This window comes from Hemiscyllium ocellatum, chromosome 13, assembly GCF_020745735.1.
Source record: "Hemiscyllium ocellatum isolate sHemOce1 chromosome 13, sHemOce1.pat.X.cur, whole genome shotgun sequence".
Taxonomy (NCBI): domain Eukaryota; kingdom Metazoa; phylum Chordata; class Chondrichthyes; order Orectolobiformes; family Hemiscylliidae; genus Hemiscyllium; species Hemiscyllium ocellatum.
Genome location: NC_083413.1, coordinates 46,496,502 through 46,518,963, shown reverse-complemented (window position 1 = coordinate 46,518,963; position 22,462 = coordinate 46,496,502). Strand labels below are relative to the sequence as shown.

The window sequence follows — 22,462 nt, the reverse complement described above, 5'->3', positions numbered from 1 at the left end:
ACGTTTGCAGCAAAAACTTCCAGCTCGGCGAGCAGAACCACAACAACGGACACCCGAGCTACAAATCTTCAATCAGATTTTAGGATCTAGACTGGTAGCTCATCAGGTGAAGGAGAAACTCTTCCAATGATCTCAGCTCTGATTGCAACTTTGTTTGAATGCAGCCCCTTCTTTGCAGTTTGGAGCCTCAGGCTCTGATTGTCTCTCAGTCTGCTGCAGGAGGACAACTCCATTGAAATGGTGGCCCCTGCACTTGGCAGGGAGCACACTCTTACTACTGGAAAAATATCACTGACATTGCCTCACAATGGGCCTGTAATAATGTTGATTGATTACCTAGCTCTGCACAGTGCTTCCCAGTCACATCTGAGAAAGCTCCCTGAAAGTGGGAATGTATTGGCAGTTATCCCGACGTGCCTCCATTATTTTGTGAATCTCACCTCACTCAATGTTTCCAGCTCCATGCCTGTTGTCATAGTTCAAGGAAGGTCCTGCCTATTGTGCCATCTTTCTCAGAAGAGAACCAGTTTTTATGCACAATTCCATTTTCTCCTTTTCAGGTAATTGTGACCTTTGTTGTTGGCTCTGAGATCCATCAAGAAATATTCAATGATTTCTCCAGCATTGGAACACCCTTCCTGATGGGTACTGTTGCACTTGGTAAGTTATTTCTACTGTACATTTTTAACACAGTTATATTTGTATCTTACAAATTGATGAAGTGTTCATTTATCAGCATTTAGGACAAAATGGTAAATAAAATTGATTGCATTATATTTGACAGCATGTTTTAATTGCCTGTAATTTCATGAGCAAGAGCAAGAATAGCAACTTGTGATCTAAAAACCTGTGATAAGTAGTCCTTCATTTCTTCAGCAGGCATTGAGACACAGAATTCGTCAATATTGGTACTAAGATTAGGAATTTTAAGGATTCGAACATCAGATGATCAAGTTCCAAATAGCACTTAACCCTGCTAAAATGCAGGCAGTGGTTGAGGATCAAGAACCAACTGAAATTGTCTGCTTTCCTAGATTCCCTAATCAGTTGGAGACTATGAGTGGGATCAGGTACACATTAACCAAAAGAAATGCTTTCTAGCCAAAGGTACCTTGGCACATGAGACTTAACAGCACTTGGAATTTCAAGGCACCAGGAACTACAGGAATGAAGCGAAGGTCTGGAATGTCTGCTTTCTGCATCTCTCTTTCTTTCCTGGAGTTTCTGCTGCATGATCCGGGGGATTGTAGTGAGGTGATCTTTTGTAGAGAGAGGGCAACCTCTTCAAGCAAGCATATGTGGATGGAAAAGGTCAGGAAAATCAGTAATAGAAGTGTTTCCTCTGCAGACTGGAGACAGTATGCCAAGAGGATGGGAAAGGTGAATTACGCAACACCTTCAGGTGCCATGTTCTGTCCCAGCATTGTCCAGTAGAGAACTCCCCACGCTAAGCCATGTTGCTGTGCCACTCAGCTTTCTGCAGGTACTTCAAACTCAACCCTCCATATATGAGGTGAGAGTTAATGTGCTTGACATAATATTTGCAGTTTATCGAGTGTGGCATCATGAAGCCCTAGCTAAGTGGAGTCAACAAGAATCCGGGTGCAAGCACCATCTTGGTTGGAGTTATTTCTGTCCCATTGGAAGTTGGTTATGGTTGTTGGACATCAGTCATCTCAGCACCAGGGTATCACAAGAATTCCTAAGGGTGATGGCTGAACCTAAACATCTTCAGTTGTTTCATCAATGTCCTTCCTTTGTGAAGTAACTCCACAGAGGCCAGTATCCTGGCATCAAGCCACCCTTTATTTCACCATGCAGAGTCCTTAGCACTGATCTAGCTTCCTCAGAGCCAGCTCTCAGAGTGTGCAGAACCTCTGATACTTCTGTTGTAGCTGTCAGCCAGGGCTCCATCGTTGGACCAGATTAACAGCCCCAATCAGGGAACCCATATTCTATGAGGTCCATTAAGCAAGGTGTGTCCACCTGACCCACTGGAAACAAGGTCTTGGTCAAAGATCATGCAGATCTTAGCAATGATCTCCTGTGATATCCTGAGGCACTGGTCAATGTGCATATTGATCCTCTGCCTTTGTACCATATGTTGGGGGTTTCATTTCCTTGGAAGTCAGTCTCTGTGTCCATCCTGTCTGCCCAGAGGTAGGACCTGTATCTCTGAAGCATACGGCTGCTGATGTTGTTACTGTTCCTCTTGGTCCTCATGTATGGTTAAGTTCCCTGCCATGGTGAACTGTAACAGCAGGGATGTGCAACTACGGATGAGTGAATTGTGACATCTTAAGTGACCTTCAGGAAGTTAGCAATAACTGTAAAGCAGTGCTAGCATTCTTTGGGAAAGGTCACGTCAGCTCCTGCCTGTGATCGGAGCTCTTCAGTTCCACTTAACAAAGGTTTCCCAGCCTGTCAGTGTCTTTGTTATGCTGTCATCATTCAACCTGGGAAACAGGCCCACTGATTGTGACAGCTAGAATATTTGATTATAACAGTATTTAATAAACTAACTGAATATTTAAATGATTAACCCAACAGTATTTGTCCAAACATCTCAAACCTTGTGAAGGTGAAACCCAAAAATGGGGTGTACAATATTGGGATCTCCCCAAAGGCACCCAATCTCACCCACCCTATTCTGAAAAACATTGTCTTTGCTTGCTTTAGTGATTCTACAAAACTCTGGAAATAAAGTTTGAAGCATCTACTGTCTTTTTTCTGTAAATATCTTATGTGTTCAGCATTGAACATGCCAGACTTTTGAACAGGACTAAAGGTAGATGGAACATGATTTGATCTTGGTTATGCCTTGTCATAGTATCATTGAGTCATAGAAATCTGCAGCACATAAAAAAGGCCCTTTGACTCATTCAGTCTGCGCTGGTCAACAACAACCACTTAGCTATTTTAAATTAATTCACCCACCTCTTTACCCGCCCCTACTTGCCCAATCCATCCCCTGACTTTCTGCTACTGTCCCAAGAAACTGCCCTGCCTGTCTCAAGAAGTTATTTAGCAGCTCAGGTTCCTAAGCTTCAAGCAGCCACTCCAATGTTGTTCCTTCATTTTGAAAGAACTTCAATGTTCCATGAAAATATAAAAATGAAACATAAAAATGAAAATGTATCTCACCTGATAGTATTAAGTGAAATGCAGTATTTAAGTCAAAAACTTTGTCTATTTCAGCATTCTATTCTTAAGAGTGGTAAGGTGTTCCAATGGCACTTGAATGTTTGTATTCCATAATCTTATGCGCCTTAGGGAAGCTACCAACATGATAAAATCAATGCTGTCTCTATTGCAACTGGTCAATAGTTGAGTGTGCTTCAATTCTATTGCTTCCTTAATAAAACTGTGTGGTAAAGGAACACTTAATATATGCTAATAATCTGTATTAGATTTCACTGGAAATGCAATACTGGTTACTGATAGCTACTTTCTTACTAAATTATTACATAAAGCAAACTACTGAAAATCAGCTGTTGAACAAGTTGAGCAAACAATATTGGACTTTGGCAAACAACAGTCAGTAAAAGCAAGCTATGTTAGGCTTTTGATTTGAGGAATTATGAGATTTATAAATCAATTGTGTTAAATTACTTCACACATTTCCCTCTTAATATGAATTTCACGTTTCTTCAGTAATTTACACATCAATTAAATCACAACTGATTATGTTCTTGATAATTAAGGCTGAAATTGTACTTTCCACTTACTGGAAGAAATTCTAATGACACCAGTAACATGCAATACACTGTATATGGTCAGGTTTAGAGACAAAGTCAGAATAAAAAGGAGGACATGGGTTCTTTACAAAGCTTTCTTTCCAACATCGCAAGAACATTTATTTAACACATTTGGGGACTTTTTCTGTCCAGATTGTTGATTAATTTTCTCACATGTCAAGAACATATTCAGAACTAGAAGTCATTCTAAACATCTGAGAATTATGCAATTTGAAGTAAAAAGAGTGGATTCTGATTGCAACATATCTGGTTGATGAATATCAGCGAGATCTCAAAGGTTACTCCTGGAAAGTGAGATCTATTCCTTTGATCATGTGGCAACAATTTATTTAGCATGCTGTTTGCTATTTAAAGTCGCACTTTATCTTGGACAATGAGGAATTTCATGGGAACAAATTTAGCATTATCTCCCTGGGTAATTAGCAACCAAATACATGTGTGATTTGGAAGACATGAAAAGTTGGAAGCTTTATTGGCTACAGTATTATAATACACTTGGAAGAATTCACTGATTTTCAAAATCCTGACAATAGTTTAGCTTTTTGTCATGTCCAATGGTAAAATGTCTGATTCATAATTTTAAACATGAACTGTATTGACAGAATCTCGGAATTGCTGAGGATAGATGGAGGCCCTTTGGCCCATCGTATCTGCGCCAGCTCTCTGAATGAGCATTTCATTTAGTGGCCACATCCTACTTTCTTTTACTTAGAAACTGTTCATTTTCAAAAATAGTTTAACTCCCTTTTGAATGTCTCGATTGAACTTGTCCCCATCACACTTGCAAGCAGTGCAACCAGATCCAAACTATTTGCTTCATAATAATGTTTTTTTTTGTTAAACTGGCATATTTTGCCAGTTACTTTCAATTATGTCCTCTAGTTCTTCATCCTTTTACAAGGACTTTTACATTTCTCTCTTTGTCAGATCCTTCATGAATTTCAATACCCCTATCAGGTTTCCTCTCTGCTTTCTCCTCTCCAATGTAAACAGTCCTAACTTCTGCAATCTAACTTCGTAAAGGAAGTTCTTCGTCTATAGGTAACTCTCATAAATCTCTTCTGCACCTTCTTCAGTGTCTTAACATCTGTCCTAAGTATGATGGCCAGAACCACACACAGTGTTCCAGATCAGGCTGAACTAGTGTCCAATACAAGTTCAATATAATCTCCTCGTTCCTGTATGTCTATGCCCCCATTTTAAAACTTTGAACACTGCATGTTACATTAATTGTTTTCTCAATCTTTAAAATTGTACTCACATATTTACTCAGATCACTCTGCTCCTGCACCCAACCCTTTGCATTGTATCTTTTATTTTGAAATGGAAGGGTGTCTGAATAACTCGGCTATGGTGTGAAATCTGGGAGAATTGTGTGAGAAGTCCAGTGAGGCCTATATAGATGTCAGGGACAATTAGTTGCAAGTTCCAAATAAATTCTGGGCGTCAAGATGAGATTCTTGCCAGGCAGCAATGAGATGCCTATTAACAGGGATTATTGCTTCTTAATACATTAATACATTAATATGCAGCTTCATATTAGACTATCCACTGAAAAGAAGCTAGATGTCAACAATTCCTGGCATGAAACTCAGAGCATGTACCTAGTGACTCCAACTCACCACTTGATCCTCTGGGCCATCATTTTGGACATTGGCAATGACTTCTCAGGGCACGCTCCATGGCACCAATCATATGCACCCAGTATCCACAAATGCTGGCATCCAACACACGCCAGCCTCGCAGCCCTCATGGTTCCTCTCTGATCCAGTTGCAGAACACCTCTACAGTTTAAAGCTTTATTTCGGGCCACATCAGCAACTAGCATTCAAATGCTGCCACAAGGACACTCTGTGCTCATAGATAAGTACCCCAACTGGTCATACCAATTGGATCAGGCTGTGTCTTAGGGGCACTCATTTTCTGTCTCTGTGCGCATTCACTTTGTGCCTACCTCCCAGCAAACCTGCCTTGCCTTCCTGTGTCGTGCCTCGTGTATTGACTTTAGTTTACACATAGAGCTAGTACTAGCAAGTCGTGCTTTTAGGGGATGGCCTTGATTGATTGATACATCAATCTCACACATGCCAGATGCTTACATAGCAAACACACTGCATTATTGTTCAAAATTATGGCAATATCTGAATGTGTATGCAAGGTAGTCCTCTGATTGAGTTGGGATATCTGGTCGGCAAGGACAAGTTGGACTGAAGGGTCTGTTTCTGTGCTGTACATCTCTATGACTCTAAGTGGACTCTGGTAAGTCTCTTTACGGTCATTGTAAGCTGTCAGCAGAATGGTATACTGCTAACTGGCACACTGCAAGGACAGAGTTCAGAGGTCTAGTCAGTCCTTTCTAGGGTTGTCCATTATGATCAGTCAGGGCCTGGAAAGCAGTGAGTACTTGGGGTATACATGTTGAGTGGTGGAGAGGTGGAAGGAAGCATGGAACGAATGGATTATTCTGTGGTCAGAGTGGGTGAGCCATTCAAGGTTGGGGGTTGGGAAAGCAGAAGCATGTACTGAAGTTAAGACAAGGTCAGTGATTGGGGAAAAGTCAATATGTAAAGAAGTTATATGATTCAGCATAAGAGGGCATGGAAGACTGCATGAGGGTCGGTTACTGGCATTGACCAATATTCTGGCCTCCTTGGGAAAAGCCTAAAGAACTGCTATGGGAATCATCAACATGTAATGCCAGAAGAGGGAAGTTGTGGTTACCTGCATTGGAGAAAAGGATTGGTGGAAATGGGCTGCATTGTGAGAAGGAACCATAGCCATTTTGTTTTGTTTGAGTTCTTTTTTAATTACTGTAAATAAAAGCTCATTTTTGGAATTATTCAAGTGCTAGTCTGTCTGTGACGGTCCCCCACTGGACATTAAGAAAATACTGGTCTGCAGTGGACTTTGGGAACAGAGTAGTAGTGAAGAGAAAGAATGGTAGAATGAGATGTGTACAAGAACTGGTGGCCCGTGTGGTATGGTGGCTAGACAGTGATTGGGTCAAGAAGATGGAGTTGTGTGCATGAGGAAGTATCAGCCTGCCATGGTTTAAGACTGCTATGCCATTACATTGCATGTGAAGGCAACTCCAGACTACTAACACTTGGCTGGGAGTTTGGCCAGGAGAAAAGATGATATGGACACTAGCAATGCCTATCTATTCCTGGATAATCTGGTGAGAGTTGACTACTTCTACGGTGAGTGGTAATATCAGGCCAGCTATAGAGGAGAGGGTCACCATAGGCGTGTGGCAGGTAGTTCATCAGGTGGAATTGGAACAACGTGACAAGAAATTCCACTAGGCCTTAGAAAGAGAAATCCTCTTGAATCTCAACAAAATTGACACTTAGTCAAAATATCAGATGATTCAGCCCAATGTCTATTCCCTGCATTAAATCTCATCTGCCACCTGTCCGCCAATTCTATCAACAGATCTGTATACCTTTGCAGTTGTACACTATCTGCCTCACAGTTTACAAAATGGTCAAGTTCTGTTTCATCTACACATTTGCCTTTACACTGAGGTCTGGATCACTGACATTTGTCAGGAAAAGCAAGAGTCCCAGTGTCACCACTGTGGAGTCCCAGTACAAAACCTTCAACTAATCTGAAGAACATCCTTAGCCATTACTCTCTGTTTTCTGTCACACAGCCAGCTAAGTATCCATGTGACTTTGTGCCTTTTATTCCAATACCTATAAATTTGCACAAAGGTCTGTTGTATGGCACCTTATTAAATGTCTTTTGGAAGTCCAGAACAGCTACTTTTTTAAGCACGGACATTAAAAGGCTGATGACATGGCTGCTGTGTGTCAACCAATCTTTTCAGCTTCTGCATAGATGCATGATGTCTGTGGAATGTTTCTAATGATTAACCATGGGCTAGGCTATGATGTAGGGTATTGTAGCTGACTAGTAATCCTAAAATCTTGGTAATACTCTAATAATTCACCATGTAAGAAGGTGAACTTCGAATTCAATAAAAAGTCTAATGAAGACAATGAAAACAATTGTCAATAAAAACCCATTTGGTTCCCTTATATCTTTTAAGGAAGGTGCGTGTATCCTTACTTTGGCCTACATGTGACTCCAGGCCCATACCATTGTTGTTGACTTGTAACAGCCCTCTGAAGTAGTCTCATATGAACTCATTGCGTTGAACAGTTAAAAAATTTCAAAAAAGAAGATAAATCATTTGGCTTCACTCTCAGCACTGGAAACAACAATAGCAAACAGAGTCTGAAATCTCTGTAAAATCGTCCCAACCATCCTCTGGGGACTAGTGCCAAAATTAGGAGAGTCCACTCACAGATTAGTCAAGCAACAGCCTGATATAATCATTCTCACTGATTCATACTTTACAGATAGTATCCTAGGCACCAATGTCACCATATGCTGGTATGTCCTGTCCCACTGATAGGAGGGACCCAACAGAGGTGTTGGCACAGTGAAATCCTGTCAGCAACAATGTGTAGCTGCTCCAAGGTTCCATGCAAGCCGATTGGCATCGACACGTCCATCTTTGCCCTGGAAGTCACTGCTGGGCATGGACCTCGCATTTCAAAATAATGAGAGGAAACAGAAGTGGGATAAGTTAAAGACAATAGTGAGAAATGGTTGTGGCTCAGAATATGAAGATGTGGAAGAAACTTGTGTGGGGATCAAAAATGCCAGGGGTAGAGGATTGGGAGTAGGCCCTCCAACAGCAGCTACACTTCATGAAGAGTGTTATCGGATGTAACTTATTCTAGCAAAAAATATTGATCACTTCGGAATTGCGTGATACTTTGTGACTTCTTGCTCCTTATGTCTAGTTCTACTCAGTTCAATATTTTCAGATTTATTTGATGTTCTTTCAAGGGATATGGGCATTGGAGTATATTTTGGACAGTATATGTTAACTATCCCTGACTGCACATGAGCAACTTGTTGAGCACTGCTTTCTTTTCTGTAATGGTATGGTGCTAGACTACATCATAAGGCATTCCAGGGTCAAGCACATTGCTGTGGGTCTGGAGTTACATGTAGGCATGCAATATGACAGATTTTCTTCCCTAATGGATTTGGTGGACCAGATGTGCATTTGCAACAATCAATGAGCACTATGACTGAAACTAACTTGCAATCCCAGATTTTTGTTTGAATTAATTTACTGAATTCAAAGGACCCCAACTAGCATGGTGGGTTTAGGCCTCTAAGTTACTTATCCAATGATATTAACACTGTTGTCTGAACAGAATGGAGAGAGAGACATTATTCTCACAGGTGGGAAGGCTAACAAAAAGAGGACACCATTTTAAAGTGAAAAGACCAATGATGTGTTTTAGCTACAAGCTAAAAAGTCTACTGCTGCTTTTAAAGGTCAGTCTCTTCAGCTGTTGTATTAGCTAATATCCCTCATTTATTCAGTGCCAGCAAAAATAAAGCAACTGGTCAGTGGTCTGAATGCAGTCACTTGGATCATGTTATGCATAACATGGTTGCAGTGTATTCCTGCCTGACTAAAAGAACTATAGAAAGATAATTCATTACAAGTGAAACCCCTCCAGTTGGTATCATTCAGTACCACATTATAGCCTGCCTTCCTTGCTCGTAAATAATTCGATTACTATCTATTTATCAATGTTTTAGACTGTCTGCTATTTCTTAGTTTATTGTCAGAACACTGCACAATGCTTAGTTTCATTTGCATACATGATTATATTAAATGTTACCTTATTCATATGATTGTGAGAATCATTTTTTTAAAAAAAGTACAGTCTTAAAACTTACCTGAAAGCCGATTTACAACCAAAGTACCATTCATTTATCATCATTTTCTGCTTCTTGTTGCCAAGGCAATTTTCAAACCAGAGGGCAATTTTCCATTAATCTACACAGCTTTATCCAATTTGGAAGCCTAAGATGCAGAACCTTGTAAAATTCCATTTAAAGATCCTAGGGGTTTAATTTTTTTCAAATGCTATTTTTAGCACATTGGTTTGTGTGCTCACCTTTTCTTCCTATCTTATTTATTTTTAAAACTGTTAAAAAAGACACAGGCTGAAATTTAATAAACTATGTTTGCCATTCTGTATCGAAGAATTAAATGCAGAACAGAACAAGATAAGCATCAACCTCCTGCAAATCAATCTATTAATTTCAGGTTAACAAATCACAATTGTTGGCTGCAGGCAACCAAATTGCAGTCAAAGCACAATGACAACTGGGGCATTTCTTCCTCTGACAGTTGTGGAGACATGGCAGTGAAATGCTCATCATCATGTTCTTCTGACTTTGATCCTGTTACCGTACACACCGAGAGGTCAGTAACTGAATTAGTGGAGGATAAAAAAGGCTGCCTTGCAAGCTGTGAGGCAGCTGTGCTCACTTCCTCTGGGGTGGTAGATAGGATGTGTTGTGGCAGCCCTCTTGGCCACACAGAGTGTGGACATTCCACTTGTACCTGCAAAACATAAAAGGGAACAAAGGTCACAATCAAGGCTTACAAATTGTGGCACGTGCAAATTACATAAATATGAGATAATAGACAATAACATGAAATTGCACAACTGTTATCGCTATTTTATCGCATAGCAGGGCATGGATGTCTCTGCATCTCCACATGAGCAGTCCTGAATTTTACCAGCCACTGCCAAGATCCAGTCTTCACTGGGAACAAGGAGCAGAATGCTGGGCAGTTCACCACCTGTCCTGCTACTGACTGCCCCATTATCTGGTGTTTTCTCCTGCAATGAGAACAGCAGAAATAAGCAAGATAGAGGTAGCATAGAGAAGATGGTGACACTGCCCCTGCTGGAGCAAAGCAAGTAATTGACCCTCTTTCGGCATTGCTGGATGTATCACCAAACCGTGGAGACCATATTGACCCTGATGGCAATCTCATCTCAGACTGACAGGATGTGGTGGTGTGGCCTCCACTGGCAGTCATAAGAAAAGAGAACAGTCCTCTTCTGTACCATCGATCTTCAAGGACTTTCATGCCCCTGTCTGCAAAGTGGGACACGAATATCTTCTCTACCATCATGTGGACAAAGAGTGTCCAATCATGCAGGCAAGTTCTGGAATTCCAGCAAATGTCTGTAGATGCAACAGTGTTTTAAATATTATGCCAGCACCAGGAATGCAAATCTAAATGGGCATATCTAGGTAGTGGTGAGTATTTCTAGCCAATGAGTACTCTGATGAACCATGGATGAGATACACATCATAATGGCATGGTAGATACTTAATGAGGTGAGTTTGGGACAAGAACATTTGCTAGACCACCAACCTCCATCCCCACTTTTATCCCTGTTGTGTACTCTTGAAGGTGGAACACTTAAAACATGTCTCTTGTCATCATGTTCACCGTCTGCCGTAACAATCAGGAGATTACAGTTTGTAGTGTATTTCTTCTGGTTTAAGTCCATGTCTTTGACACTCCTTATACCTAATCAGATACAATATTGAATTCAGATCCACAGTCACCTTTGCAGTATTTTTCAAAAATAAAAGACAAGTTATAAATGGCTGAAAGGGTATACAGCATCATAGGCTTTATAAGTAGGAACATAAGGTAGAAAAGCAAGGAAGTTGTGACAAATCTTGGTAAAGCTTGGTTTGGCCTCAATTATAGTGTCTAATTCTGGGCATTGCACTCTAGGGGAAAGTGTGAAAGCATTGGAAAGAGTACAGAGAAGGTTTCAATTCACAGCTCCAGAGATAAGGAATTCTCATTGCAGTGATATTTTGGAGAAATTTGGATTATTATATTTGTAAAACTTTAAGAGGAGATTTGATTGACATGTTTGGTATCATTCAGTATTAAAACTAAGCAATAATAGAAAAGCTATTCTTATTGGTGGATGGGCTGAGATGTAAGGTGAAAGCCAAAGAATCAATGGCCTTCTGTGGAATTTTATTTTACACAGTGAGTAGTTAGGATCTAGAATACACCATCTGAGAGTGTATAAGAGGCAGATTATCTTGTAGTTTGCAAATGAAAATTTGGCAGTCACCTGAAAAAATAATTGCATGGCTACAAGAAAAGGGTATGAGAATGGACTGCCTGATGTGCTCTTTCAGAAAGCTGGCATACATGCAATGGACCGAATGACTTTTCTAAGTGCTGTAATCACTGATTCTATGAAAATCACCATCATTTAGCTTCACAGAATCTAGCCATCATTTAGGGACTACTGTCCTCTACAATGAGTTCTGATGCACTTCTCTGTGTAACCGCACTATACATCATCAATAGCTCTGCATTCTACAGATGATCATTGAAAGAATCATGCAAGATTGGCAGTGGTTAACTGCTGTGTCAAAGTGTCAGGGACCCAGGTTCGATTTCAGCCTCAGGCAACTGTCTGTGTGGAGTTTGCACATTCTCCCTGGATCTGTGTGGAGTTTGCACATTCTCCCTGTATCTGTGAGTTTCCTGTGGGCGTTGCGGTTTCCTCCCACAGTCCAAAGATGTACCGGTTAGGTGGATTGGCCATGCTACATTGCCCATAGTGTTTGGGGATGTTTAGGCTAGGTGGGTTAGTCCTGGGAAATGCAGTGGTAGGGTAGAGGGTTAGTCTGGGAGGATGCTGTTCTAAGGGCCGATGGACCCGGTGGGCCAAATGGCCAGTTTCCATACAGTAGGGATTCTATGATTCTAAGATACTATTCAACCTATAAATCATTATTACTGTTAGATTGATGAATAATGCATCCTTTTTTGTATATCAGAATTATATATCTGTGGTACAAACTCAAATTTATTGATCAGCAAGAATTCAGAAAGCTTTACTTATTTGGCTTACACGCTAGGGCTTATTGCACTTAGTTCAGATGTCCTATAGAATTTGAGTTACTTAAATTATACTGTCCACAGTGTTATATTTCCTATAGATCCTAAAATCGCTTTACCTGGATTTGGAAATTCTCATGCTTTCATTTATGATTGATTAATTTGATTACATTTAATTAATGAATCAGATGTTTTGATGGCAATTCTGCTCAAATTATCCAAAAAAAAGCTAATATTGTGCTAATTTCATGCATACCTGAATAGACAGTGGAATTCCCACCGTTGTTATTCACAATATATAATTTCAGTTAAATGACATCTGCCTATTCAGAGAATGAATTGAACAATCTAAAACGAATCAGTCTTAGAATGAGATTTAGACTTGTTTAGTAAATCAGTGAAAATAAATCATGTCTGATAGAATGCTTAACCAATCTAATCAATGGCAACTTTCTGTAAAGAAAAGATTATTGTGTATATTCCAGCATAAAGATAGGTATCTTAAGCATTACAAACTATGGTTGCACTGCAACAATGAAAAAAATATAAAGCTCCACATGTTTAGGACTGAGATATGAAAGCTATTGTAAAGGATGTGTAAATAACCATATATTGAATTGCTTCATCCTTTTGAAATCTCATACACCATAAACTCTCAAAAATATTGAACCAATTTTGCAAGGTAACTCTTTGGACGCAGAGTCATACATGCCTCACTAAATCTTGCCTGTAAGTTTGAATATCAGAATTGTGTGATGTCAAATGCAAAAATGTCAATCTAGCACATTTTACTGCCTCAACTAAGTTTGCACAATTCCTTACTTTAATACAATCTGATGCAAATTGGTCTCACGTCAAAACCAGTGATTTTCTTTCTGCCTGATCATTCCTTTCATAATAATTGCCTAGATGAAGCACACTGTTTGAGTTACTGGGCTGACCTTTGGGATTTTACTTCTTAAGGGACTCTTTGATTATTATTGTTGCAGGTTTTTCTTTATATTTGATGTCTGCTTCAGAAGACCCCTGCTGTTCACCATTTTTGTGCATTGCAAATCATCTCTACAGTAATATTGATTAGAATTGGATTTTACTAGCAACTGTCACATTTTTTGCAATGTGAACATTTATTACATTTTTAAAGCAGTCCTGGAATTAGAATAAAAGGATGTTACTTTGAAAAAAAATGCCAGATTGATAGTAGCTGAGAGGCTACTTTTTCTCATCCCAGGAGTATGTAGACTTAGACACACTTAGCTAAATCCATTTGAAAAGTGTTTTCACCCATAATTCACCAGAATCTGTAAGAACGGTTGCAGTTTCCTTATAAGATCCCAACACAATGTAAAGGATTACTTATAGCTTTAGTCGAAGAATATCTACTGAGCATGTGCAAAAGGACATGAAGTTGGAACCTGAGTCCAGAAGGCTTCAATAGTATCTCCTTTTACCATGTCTTGTAAAGAGTTACATCAATAAAGTCTGTTAATATTCACACGTAAGATTGTGGACCTTAAATTTCGACATGGTGGCAGAAAGTGATCAGATTCACAGAACCAGAGGCAAGCAGCGGCCAGAGCTCAAAATAACTGAAGAGAGCCTCAGAGGATGTAGAGACAGCAAACAATAAACTTCAAAAGCTGACCTCAGAACCAGACCAGGGAGCTGCAAAGCCCACAGAAAAGCACAACAAACCCACAGAAGGGAACACAGCAAGTAACAAGTTTAAAAAAAAAATTGACCACAGTATGCAAAACATTACAAAAAAAAAGGTTTTCAACAGCAATGGAAAAAAAAATGGACTCTCCAAATATCCACCAACAACAAGCATGCAGAGAAACAGCTTGAAGTTAATGCTATGAATGAGCCCCATGAGTGGGGGCCTGAATGAATGAGCCTTCTAGATTATTGTGAGTGTGAGGAGCGACACCAGGTCATAGCTGTAGCAGCAGCACAGGAAGGTTTCATGGATTACAATCATCCATAGAAGTACCAACAATAGAAGATATGGGGACAAAGTGAACTCTTCCTGGGGGATGTGGTAAGTGTGCTCCACACTTTTGACTTCCCTGATAGCACAACCTGGCAAGACAAATTCTAGTATGCAGATATTATGGTGAATATCAAGAGAACTATTTTTAAATTAGATATGGGGTAGATGTATTGATTCATTTGGAGGCTATGTTAAGGTTAAGAAAAATAATCCTTGGACCATCCTTCATTTAAGTTTGGACGACATGAGACATTAAAATCAGAGTGAAATTTCAGGTATATACCATATTTCACTAAATTGGAAAACAGGTCACAGAGACCCACTATATTTCTTTATAAGTGGAGCAGCATGTATAGCTTTAAATAGCAGATGGTGGAGCTTCCACTGATTTGTTCAGTTTGAAGCAGTCCACTGTACCACCAGAACTGAACAGATACCTATTAAACAATTATATACCAATTGCAGGATTAACTGTTAATGACTTTGTAAAATCTGGGTAGGACATGGACTGCAAGTATAAAGCTTCACATCACTATTCAAATTTAGCTAGAGCGGTGATTTGTAGAAAAGCAACCTGCTAAATATCTTTAAGAAGGTCTCCCAGTTAATCTGAATCTTTCACTGATTCCATCATATCCCTGTCCAAAATGGAATAATCATAAAACAAGAGGCTTGGTGGGGGAGTGCATTTATTTTGAGCTCTGACTGCTGCTTGCCTCTGGCTCTGTGGGTCTGGTCACTGTTGCCACCATGTGGATATGTGAGGTCAACAACCTTATGAGGGAATATTAACAGGCTTTATTAATGTAGCCATTTACATGACATGGTTAAAGGAAACGCCATTGAAGCCTCACAGACACCAGTACCAGCTCCATGTCCTTTTGCACATCCACATTAGAGATTCTTGGACTAAAGATATAATTCATACTTTACATTATGTTTTGGAACTTGACAGAGAAAAAGAAGGAAGAACTAGATCATGATAGCTACAACTAGGATGCTCAATGTGTCAGTCATTGATGACTTTTAACTATGTCTGTAAAGTGGAATGTACACGTACGATGTTACGATAAAAAGGACAGAACAGTGAAATTGCTGGGAATCGTGTTGTTATTATGGTCACAATCTGTGTGTGAGCAAATCAGTGGAAGCATTGACAATGTTGATGTCCTGTGTTACTTGATAACACAACGTGGTAGTTCCTGACAAGGTATATTTCTTTTTAATTTTTGTGGCAGAAGTTATATCTCGATCAAAGAATTCTTTGGTAAAGGTAGTTCTGAATTGGCCATGTTCTCTGTGATGCATACAAGTCAATCAAGAATTTGTGCAGAGCTGCACAGATATGCATTATGATCTTCTCCTTAAATATCCCCAGGAGAGACATCAATTTTTTGAGTCAATTATTTCTTTTGATTCCTTATTTCTTTCATAAGTGGTGGAACTGCCAAGACAAATGAAAGGCTGTGGGAGAGATTTTGGAATTAGGTAAGTTCTAGCATATTAATAGCAGCTTACAAATATTAAATATGAGGCAAAGAATCCACAACAAGAGCATATGTTGGCCACCAATAAGGCCCAGCATGGTAAGGAGTCAGGAGGGTATTTTAAATATTTTCTGGGTTATCTCCCTGGTTTCATGAAAATTGGAATAACATCAAGGCTACAAGGTCAAAAGATTGAGCAATCCAGCCTTTTACAGTTTTATGCCACTGAAAAGGCATCCCAAGTTGTAAATCTATCATCAGAATCTATACAAACAGGTCATCCTCCAAATGTCCTGTAAATGTGTGCATTTGGACAGCACCAATGACTATGATAGTTGTGTAAAGCAGCAAAGTAATTCTTAATGGTTTTGGTTTAAAATGGAGATATTGGAAATTATATTTTCTGAGATTGTCTTAGTATTTTCTGAAAGGGAAATGAAAAAGTAGAGCTATTTTATTTTGAAAGGATTCACCATTCCCTTTAGAGTTCAATTCTATTTAAACTAAGTGAATCAAAATAATTAAAATTAAGTTGAAATCTAAGCTTTGCTCAGACGGTTCATTAGTTCCCCGTGGAGATGAATCATAATAAAACATCCAGTTACTTTTTCAATCAGAAATTAATGATTGGGTTTTGTGAGGAAAAGAACGTGCCAGCTTGTAGAACTACTTCAGATAATTATCCTGGTTGCTTTGAGGTTAGGCAATGAGATTCTTATTGAAACATTTTCTTTGTCAATAATTGTTTGTAAAGCTATTCAATGGCTTGGTGTCAAACAATAAAAAAAATTGAAAACCTAAAGATAGTGGATGTCTAAGAGAAATATTGTTAAGTGGCTGGGGTATTGTGTAATGCTACAAATGATCTGAAGTAAGATGAAATTTGAGATCGTTACCCTTAAGTCACAAGGTATGATGCGATGGCGAAACCATGTGTACGTCTCTTGAAGGTTTACTGACACTCTGAATGTGAGGAATAACACAAGCAGCACCGATAGATTGTCTACCAGCGGCAGTCTCCACTGGCTACAGTGATAAGTTGATGACTTCTGTGAAAGTCGAAGGTGATCTGTGTTGTCAATATGTAAAGAGCAGGTAAATAATTTTACAAAACAATTCTAAACAGAATCAGAAAATGCTGGAAAAACTCAGCAGGATTGGTAACATCTGTGGAGAAAAAACCAGAGCCAGTGTTTTGGATCTGATATGACTCTTCTTCAGAACAGAAGCAAAGCTACCCCCTCTCCCCACCTTGTTGCCTCAGCAGAGGTGGATGCTTTCTGCTTACATCCTTGGCTGTGTTGCTGTGAGGACTGTGGTAGTTGGCCTCATCAAACGTGGGCCTTTGCTGGGACTGCACAGTGTGTATCTCCACAGGAGAAGATAATATCAATTATTCTGGATCACAGATGCTCCCTTGTCAGAAGGACTGAGGACAGTGAGGTCCTTCTACATGCAACGAAGAAGTTGGAGAGATTATGATCCAGAATTCTGTCCAGGTGCTGACTGTATCTTTATTAGTGAGAAGATGCTGTTTAATCTGGCACTGTTTGTCTCCTGATTTCTGCTCAGTGGAATGGGATGAATATCTATATTTTGCTCAGGGAATTGGGAAAGAAATTTAATTCAGTGAGTGACACTGTGTATTGTTATTGTAAATGACAAGACTGACACATACCCTTCTGCTCTGTGATCAAAGGTTCAAAACTCTATTTCTGCTCAGCAAAAATTGAGCTGGTCACTGAATTTTTGTTACTGTGCATGGCATTGTCTGTATTTTCTGTTTGAAGAACAGAAGTTTCATGCTTATTGTAGAAAAATTCCCTCTTTCTGCTTTGTATAATATGTGCTATGCTTTCCACTGACTGAGATAGTTCTTAAGGACAGAAGTGGCAAAAGTGTAATGATAACAAGTGAAATGAATAAAACCATTTTCACAGAACAAAACCTTTCCATGTTTTGGAATGCACTGACTGAGATTTGGTGGAGGCATTTCAACTGAAACATTCAAAAAAGGAATTAGATGGTTATTTGAAAAAGAACAATGTGCAGTGAGTGGGGGAAGGCAGGAGTATAGCAGAAGGTGAGATGCTCATTTGGAGAGCTGTCACAGCCGCAATGAGCCATATGTGCTCCTTGTGCGTGGTAACAGTTCAATGATTCTCCAGGACTCTGCACTCTGGCATGCACTCTGTTCATTGGTAAAAGGGTGTTGTATATTGTGCGCTATTTGCAGTTAAGATAAATGTGGGAACCAGCAGTTTGTGCCATGATTTTGGGTTTTAAGTACAGCAAATGCTTGTGAGGAAATACATCAATTTCAATAAAGTGATATAACAGGTAGAAAATTGGCTCTCGTATTATGGTGAAAACTGGAGCTTCCCGTATTGATTGATTTTCCCATCATTTCAATGATCCTAAGCTAGTGCTGATAAAACTGTTTCTTGTTCATATGCAGGATTCACAAATTCAAATCACGAAGCAAACCTTCAATGCTGCTTCAGTTTTCTATTGAGCTGAATTTGATCATATAATTATGCCTTTTTCCACTGTATTGTCATTACACTGCCTTTGTCAGTCCAAGCCTACTTTTAAAAAGCTGAAAAGCTTTTCAAATTTAAGAACTAAAATTCTGTTGGTTCTGATTACCACTTGGCATTTTCAGCCTCTGCTTTCATGCTGTGTTCGTCTGGCCAGCTCTATATCTGCAGAATTGTGATTATTCTGAGGTGACTTTGGATGACTGCGTGGATGTGGTGAATATGCCATATAATGTCAATTGGCATCCCACTGTTAGTTATGTCACTTAACATGACATTTACATTTTCAGCTATAGATATGCTCCTTGCACCAGTATTTTGAGATCACTTTTTTGTAATGTATATAGTAATGGTTACTGAATTACTTCACTCACTGATTTTGAGGTGCAATGTATTTTGATGGTTGGTTTATAGGGCAGATTATCATTGGTCAAAGATCATGGACATAATTTTGTCCCCATTTTGAAGTTATGACTTCTGTTGCCAGTTTGAAGTCACTGAATCTTTACTGATGTTGAATGGTGTAAATTTTCTTCTTCGCCAACCAAACTGTAATCTGTCGTTGTACCCATCTAGTTTTCATTCATTGATTTAAATGGAATGTTGACAGCCATATTGTGGCAAGGGTAAGGGTCTCTCCTGTTCAACTACCCTGTGCCCGCCGACCCCTGTCTCACTTTGCCGAATCCAGACCTGTACCATCACCCACATTATCATGGTCTACCAGCCTGACCTCAGCAAACTCCACACCATTCACTTTGTAAGCTGACTCCAGTAAATATTGATAAGCAGCTCGTAAAGGTAGGACTTCCTCCCAGATGAGGACTAAAGTGTCGAGCCACTTAGCGGTCTGTAGCCATAAAATCAATTCAGTGTTTCTCAACCACGTGGTTATGGGCTTGCCCTGACTTTTAAGCTGGTGTCAGGGCCACCATGTCCACATACAATTGCAATGGAGATTTTTAATATATTACAAACATCTGTATGATTTTAATATGGATATATTGGAAGGAAGCAAGAATCTTTCTCCCTCTAAAATTCATTGTTAGTAAATCTTATATTAGGTGCAAACCACTTCATGTCCTTTTACTAGTGATCTGTAAATTATGACTTCAGTCAACTCATTCCTCTCTCTTCTAACCTCCAGTAAAACAAGTTCAGTTGTTTCATCTTTCTTCATAAGCCAACTTTCTCATTCCAGCTATGAATGTAATAAATCTCCTTTTCAATGCATTTATAACTTTACTTAAAGAAAGGAGACCAAAACTGCTCACAGTATTTGAGATGCCATCTTACCATATATAAATAAAGCATAACATTCTTCCTTTTATGTTCAATTTCTCTTGTAATAAAATATAACATTCCATTAGCCTTCTTAGTCAAGTGCTGTGTTTATATGCTGGTCATTTTATAACTAATACAGTGGAACACCTAGGTCCCTTTGCACCTTGGAATTCTGCAGTTAATCATCTTTTCAGCAAGCTTTCCTACCTAGTTTTGTTTTATCTGGAAGGTCAGCCACCGTGCCTTCAAACTGACCAGCTATTTCATGTATATGAATTGGAAGAATTGGAAGAAGTTGAAGACCCAACAATAGTACCTGTGGAATCCTACTCATCTAATCCAGCCAATCTGAAGAAAACCTATTTGTCCATGTGCTCCGTTTTCTGCTACCCAGCCAATCTTCTACCCATGCCCACTACAACAAGAACTTCTAATAATGAACTTTTGTGTGGAACTTTGTCAAATAACATATGGAAATCACAGTACAATACCTCAACCCCTTTATCCACTGCATATGTTACTCCCTCAAAGAATTCCAATAAACTGGTTAAACATGATTTCCCTTTCACAAAACCATACCTACATTTCCCAATTACTTACAGTTTTTTTTGAATTGCCCAGTTATAATCTCCTTAACGAATGATTTGAACACCTTCAGATGCCAAGCCTATAGTTTTCTTCTTTCTGCCGCTCTCCCATTTTGAATACAGGGATTATTTTGCTCCTTTGCAGTCTAGGGAACATTTCCAGAATCATGGATCATCGACTCCCTATGTGTGGAAACAGGCCATTTGACCCAACAAGTCCAAACAGACCCTTCAAAGAGTATCCCATGCAGACCCTTACCCTATTACTCTACATTTCCCCTGATTAATGCACCTAGTCTACACATCCCTGAACACTATAGGCAATTTAGCATGGCCAGTTCACCTAACCTGTACATCTTTGGACTGTGAAGGAAACAGGAGCACCCAGAGGAAACACACACAGACACATGGAGAATGTGCAAACTCCACACAGACAGTTGCCTGAGGCTAGTATCGAACCCGGGTCCCTGGCACTGTGAGGCAGCAATGCTAATCATTGAACCACTTTTGAAAAAGTAACTCTAACACATCTACCCCATTAGTGACTTCTACTAAGGATGAAGTCCATCAGGACCCAGAGACTTATCAACCCCACAACTCCATCATTCACTCAGTTACACTTGCCCAGTGATGACAATTACACTGTACCCTATAGAACACTGAGTTGCACATTTCAAGTAGCCACCCATGTGTGCAGGCATGTCCTGCCACCATTCACAGGACTCCACCCATTGTAGCAATTCCCAGTGTCTGGTGTTAATTGGATGGTAAACTGACTGGGCATTTGAAGTTCGTACTGATAATGATCTGTATAACAGACAGTTTTAGTTTAACATTCATTTTAAAATAATTCAATACAGTCAGCAGATAATCTTTGGCCTTGGTTTTGAATAGATTAATTGCTGTTTACCTTATCAAGCATTAATTAAGCTAATAACTTTTCACACATTTCACACGTGCTTTTTGTTTCCCCCCAGGAGGTATTGTAAATGTGATGCCAATGTTATTCTCTGAGATTTCACAAAACAGGTCACAGGTAAGATTTAAGTTTATTTAAATATATTTTCTGGACAGAAAGTTTTTGTTTTTCAATATTTGTTATATAGTAGTCAGCAGTCCATTTAATTACACACATTACTACCTCACCTTTCGTAATTTGGAAACTTTGACAACTGATATTGTGATATCCAATGTATTCATCACATGTAAAATTAATTTATCTGGTTATCATTTGTATAGAAAGTCAGGTATCTTTGCCATGAAAATATGATACTAACTTGAAATAAAATATTAATTCCAGCTTTGTTGTCAAAAGCTGTTTTTTTAATTATAACTTCTGTATTAGATTTTTATGCAAAAGTATTCAAACTACACAAAGTATGACTTGTGATTGTAAACTAGGAGAAAATGAGACTCTAGATGCTGGAGATCAGAGTCAAAAAATATGGTGCTGAGAAAGCACAGCTGGTCAGGCAGCATCTGAGAAGCAGGAGAGTCGACGTTTTGAGCATAAGCTCCATACCACGAATGATGAAGAACTTATGCTTGAAACATCAATTTTCCTGCTCCTCGGATGCTATCTGACCCGCTGTGCTTCTCCAGCACCACACTTTTTGACTTTTGATTGTAAACTGATGACCAATTATGGCAAGATTAATCCACGCGCGAAGGCAGGTCTAATTGAACCATGCGCTGTTGGGACCAATCACATCCACATGAGCCATGTAACTAACTGAGCCAACAGACCCCTCAAATGTGAGTTCTGTGGCCAGATGCATTTTTACAAGCATGTTGTAGTCTGGAGCTATGGATAGTGATGGAAGAGGCTCTGAATTTTTTCTTGATTGGTATATGTTGGAATGATTTTATCAATTGATACTAAACCTGTTTGGCCTTTTTATGAATTCACTTTCTTGGAGCGAGACGAGAACCAGAGCATCTGGTTCAGAGACAGGGGCAGTACTAAAGACACTAGCCACTGCATCACAATATATCGAGTTTGATTAAATAAGTAATGACTATTCCCTTGTT

General features: G+C 39.3%; 1 protein-coding gene across 1 annotated transcript in view; it reads left to right on the top strand.

The window, feature by feature from the left end:
* si:ch211-51h4.2 (uncharacterized) overlaps positions 1-22,462 on the top strand; it is a 328,912-nt gene that overhangs the window by 166,330 nt on the left and 140,120 nt on the right. The window contains exons 9-10 of the mRNA XM_060833912.1: positions 561-660; positions 21,409-21,467. Coding sequence (XP_060689895.1) covers positions 561-660; positions 21,409-21,467 — 159 coding nt within the window. The remainder of the gene's footprint in view (positions 1-560; positions 661-21,408; positions 21,468-22,462) is intronic.